General features: G+C 34.4%; 1 protein-coding gene across 1 annotated transcript; it reads left to right on the top strand.

Moving 5' to 3' along the window:
• The first annotated feature begins 1,260 nt into the window (after positions 1–1,260).
• Positions 1,261–2,205, top strand: LOC123641828 (olfactory receptor 5F1-like). Its single transcript, XM_045556761.1, has one exon. It carries the CDS (start codon positions 1,261–1,263, stop codon positions 2,203–2,205), a length of 945 nt encoding a protein of 314 aa, XP_045412717.1.
• Positions 2,206–5,507: the final 3,302 nt, after the last annotated feature.

Below are 5,507 nucleotides of genomic sequence, written 5' to 3'. Positions count from 1 at the left end.
TGCAGAAGGTTACAAATGGCCATAGAACAATTCTAGGCTCTCACTGTGAGGAGGAAGCTCTCTATGCCTCCAATCATACATACATACACACACACACAAACACACACACAGAAAATGACAAAGGGGGAGAATAATAATTTGGTAGTGTGCTATATATCTACTTAGAATAAGCTAAAAATACAAACATGCAATGTAAATAGCCAATTAAAAATTATTTGTTTTCCAGAGATCACAAACCAATTTATGATGTGATCCCCTCACAATGTCTGATTCTGCATACAATCATATTTAATATTATTGTGAGATGGGAGTTCCTTCCTTTAGAGAATTCACTCTGCAATTAATACCTATAATCTATTCCCCATGGTTACTCAATCTTTTGAAGGAAAACAAAATAAAATTGCAGCAACATGTATTTACTCAGAAGGTGTCTTAAAATTTTACCAGTAGGTAATTCAACTTTCTGCTGCATTTTCAGAGATCAATTTTTTCTTCTCTTTGGTAAAAACTGAGAACCTCTGATGAAAAAGAAAATAATAGGCTACTTAGGTAAGACATGATCTTCAGAGGAAGATATAAAGATTTCATGATGTTATTCAGTGAGGTAGATGGGTACTCTGCTGCTTCTTGGAGCTAATTTCATAGTGTACCTTATAATTAGAAGAATCTGTTTTGTTCACTTTTAAAACATTATAAAATCAATTTTAATGATATGATGGATGTCAAAGTATTGTTGATTTGAAATAGTCACTGTGTTTTCAGCTTAGAGTTAGACAAGAGTTGTATTCAGGGGACAATGTATGAATTTTCAGCATGAAGAATGTACGGACTGTTATGAGGGAAAGAAAAAACATATATTTGAGTTAAACTGACATAACTACTCAGAGAATGGGAGAGATTTCAGCATAATATTTCTGTCTTTCACATTCTGGATGTGAGCTGGTATAGAAAGAATAATAAAATAAATGTCCACTTGCAGAAAGGGAAGTGGAGTATGTGGACTTAAACCAGTGATTTGAGAGGCCTACAAACCAGTTTCAATACAGATAAATGTTTATTAAATTCAAATGCTTATCCCTTTGTCCTTGAACATCCCTCTCACATCAGTTACTGTAGTTAATATGCCATATTATCTCGGTTTTTGTTTATTTTTTCCCACATGTGATTGCTTTCATTAACATCTCCTCTTTTTATGTAAATTTTGGGAAAGGAAAACATTTACAGTGAACACAAAGATTACACAAAATATATTTTTAATAAATGACCAGAAATAATTATACCTTGCTAACTGAGTTCATCCTACTGGGATTAGCAGACACCCTGGAGCTAAAGATTATCCTCTTTTTCCTTTTTCTTATGATTTACACACTTACAGTTCTGGGGAATGCTGGCATGATCCTTTTAATCAGGATCGATTCCCGACTTCACACACCCATGTATTTCTTTCTGGCTAGCTTGTCCTTTGTGGACATTTGCTATTCATCCACCATCACCCCAAAGATGCTGGTAGATTTGCTGTCAGAGAAGAAAACCATCTCCTTTGCTGGCTGCATCCTACAGATGTACTTCTTTATCGCCCTGGCAACAACCGAATGCATCCTCTTTGGGTTAATGGCCTATGACCGTTATGTGGCCATATGTAACCCACTACTTTACTCCTTGGTCATGTCCAGGACAGTCTGCCTTAAAATGGCAGCTGGGGCTTTTGCAGCAGGGTTGCTGAACTCCATGGTCAACACAAGTTTTGTAAGCACCTTGCGATTCTGTAGCTCCAATGTTATCCATCACTTCTTCTGTGACAGTCCCCCACTTTTTAAGCTCTCATGTTCTGACACACACCTGAAAGAAAGCATCTTTTCAACTTTTGCCGGTGTGAATATGGTCGGGGCTCTGCTGGTCATCCTCACCTCCTACTCCTACATTCTCTTCTCCATCTTCCGTATGCACTCAGGGGAGGGGAGGCACAGAGCTCTCTCCACATGTGCTTCTCACCTGACAGCCATAATTCTGTTCTATGCCACCGCCATCTATACTTACCTGAGACCTAGTTCCAGCTACGCCCTGAATCAGGACAAGGTGGCTTCTGTGTTCTACACAGTGGTGATCCCCATGTTGAATCCTCTGATCTACAGCCTCAGGAATAAGGAAGTAAAGAAGGCTTTATGGAATGTAATTACAAGGAAAAGGATCCCTTCCTTTTTGTAATTGCCGAAAAATCTGAACTAAATAGTGTATTTAATTTGCTTTCAAAGTCTAGTTCGAGCCTAAATTTTTTTTCTTTAGTATGTTTTCTCAGTAAACACTTTTGTTAATATTCAACTATCCATATCTAATTAAGGATAAAGTAAATTGTCTTACTGATACAAAATCACGGCACCTTCTTTATAATCATTCATGGGTCCACAAAAATAAGGAGTATTAATATTTATAATTAAAATTTTCTATAGAAAGAAACAGATTGTTTAGCCACCAATGTCACATGAAATTAGATGTATAGAATAATTTTATTATTCATTCACTTTTTCTTATGCACTATTTTTCAACATTTATGATTTTAGGAGTATTTTAAATATGTACAACAGAAATGTTTTTAATTTAAAACGTATTTCTCTTTTTACTTATTGAATTATTTATTAGTGGGATGCTCAAATCAAATTTTAGGACTATAGCTTTAGTAGAAATTTCAAACTCCAAATCTCCCATCCAAGTACTAACCAGACCCTGCTTAGTTTCCAAGATCAGACGAGACTGTGCATGTTCAGGGTGGTATGGCCGTAGATCAAACTCTGAATCTTTTGTTTCCCTCCCCTTCATACACACACGCACACATACATATGTTAAAAAAAAGTGTGAGTTTGAGCAAAAGTGTGCTATCAAGAAAATTTTGTGATTAATATACATCAATTACAGCTCTCCTTTCATTCTTTCATCTTCCTCAAAATTTTTTGACTCCTATTTCCCTTTCTGTTCCCTAGGCTGATATACACACGCAAGACACATGCTCAGGTGTTCCAAAGATTTTAATAAGACTATAGTCCCTAGGTGATAGCTGAATGTCAAACGAATGAATCTTATATGTATTCTTTAAAATAGGGTTTTAGAATTCCTGCTCACAAAAGTCTTCTATCAGTTGTCATTTAGGATAAACTAAAAATAGTTTTCATATTAAAGCTAAGCATTAATAATGTGGAGGTAGACAAGGAGTTGGCTGGGTAGAACTCTGAAAGAAACTGAGTGGGGGACATGGCTTGCTAAGGGAATGGCCACATCTTTCTGGAGGGAAATTCCCCCATGACTTTTATGCTTGGCCTTGTCACTGAAGTTGCACCTGATAGAAGTGGAGCTGTTCATATCATCTGGGATGTGGACATAACAGGCACTATGGCCTGTCACAAAGAGGTCATCCAGCTCAACCATCTGATTTCCCACAGTGGTCCATGTAGTTGAACTTGGCCAGACAGATGTCTTTGAATGCTTCAGTGTTGTCTAGGCACCTGTGAACCTTGCCCAGACCTGGAGGCCTTACCGGGCTACTCTCAGAGTTGGTTTGCTCTTTCACTGGGTGCCACACTTACATTCTTCTGAACCAGCTGGCTGATGGTTCCCTGGATCTCTCCAGTTTCTCTGTCCCAGTATATTTTAATGGAATTTTATATGGGACCAAAATATTATGCAAGTAAATGCTAACATTATATTTCTTTTGATGTAAAACTTAGAAATAGTAATAATGTTTGGGATATGAATTTTAATCATTCTGGAATGTGGGGTTTTAGACATGTTTTGAGCCATGTACCCTGCTCTCTAATTTAGTTTTCTTATACCTAATCTCATTTATAAAGTATTGATATTTCTAATTTTAGGACCTCTTATCAGTTAGTGATATTGATTAATTTTTAATTCATTAAATGTGTGTTTCTTATGTCAACTTATTTACCTAACTCATCATATTAGTAATAAAATGTTTGATAATTATATTTTTGCCTATTGTTCAATGCACTTAAGTGAAAAATGTTTCCAATATTTTTACTTTTTTGACCTAAAATACATTTAACCTGTAAAAGCATTCAGAAATTGCTAATTATAATAGTGAATGAGACTTTCTCATTCTTTTCCTTCTTTAGAACCTGACAGTATTTATTAAAACCTCTTATATGAATGTAATATTTTAGTCTCTTTGTTATACTGCTATCTCTTTTGCTTTCTGATTTTTCTAATTTCCCTAGTGTTTTTTGTTTTTTCACTTAGATGTTTAAGGTTACTGCATTCTGAAAATATACAGATATCAACCAATGTGATGTCTTATTCAATGGTTTTTGAATAGTTTATTTATTAAAATTAATGAAGAGAATTTAAAGTGTATGTCATTACGCTGTGTTTGGTCAGTATCTTCATTAGTGATTAGGTGAGGCCAAGTAGAGACTAGATAACAAAACTGTGAATGTCACAAAGTTGGAAAATAAACAAACAATTTGGAAGGAATGAAAGAATCAAATTTCAAGAATCACATGTATACAAATAAACAAACTAAAAGAAAACAAAGAGATAATGTTAGTAGATAGAATCCTCCATTAAGGCAGAAAATACATAAAAATGGTTTGCTTTTAGTATGTAAAAATAATGTTCTATTTAGATTATTAAATGTAAACTTGCATGCACAATGTGATTTTCACTGATCTATTAAAAAGGGAAATCAAACATCCTGTAAGCAATAATTAGACAAATGATGGTAGGTTAATAAAGTAATAATCCCATTTAAATTCACATAAGTCAAATAAAACAAAATATAGTTTAATTCAAAGGTAGCCTGTTTCAAAGTATAGAGATAAACCCTACTATGTCAAGAAGGTAATACCCAAATGGTCAGATATCTAGATGAAAAATCAAATGCAAAGTAGTTGAGTTGTGAGAATATGTAATCTGTAGGAGAGGAATACTCAATAACGTAATGGTTTTGTTGGAAATATATGGATTGTGTGTGTCCAATAGAATTTGTAGCATCAGAAAATAGAAATATGGTAATTTATCTCTAAACTTAGATGCAATTTACTGTTTTGTCTGCAATATTGGTATGTACTATCTTTAAGAGTCTCTTTCATATTTTTTATTTTAATTGTACTGTAAAACACTGCACATATCGTTTCACTATCCCAGAGCCTTGAAATACAAGAATCTTTGGGATGTATCAGTCATTTAATAGAATTATTTTCTCCATAATTTTTACTAAGGCATGAGGTGATGAATATTAATCAAGGAATTCTGAGGTTTTGCAAGCAGAAGAGGAACCTGATGAAAATCTGTGTCAAAAATACTGAGTTTCGGAATTAGGCTGCAAATCCAAACCTGAATTTGTATGATCATATGTTGTAAAACAAGTAAATAAATTAACAAAATGTAATTTATTAGCTGTGAATTTTTTGTGGGATGCCAGACTTATTAATATACTGGTAAGAGAAGCAGAGAGATGGAGAGAGGTGCAGACTGGGTGAGGATATTGGAACACAATGCAT

This window comes from Lemur catta, chromosome 7 (genome assembly GCF_020740605.2).
Source record: "Lemur catta isolate mLemCat1 chromosome 7, mLemCat1.pri, whole genome shotgun sequence".
NCBI classification, from domain to species: Eukaryota; Metazoa; Chordata; class Mammalia; order Primates; family Lemuridae; genus Lemur; species Lemur catta.
Note: the sequence above shows the minus strand (reverse complement) of the source record. Positions and strands in the feature narration are given on the sequence as shown.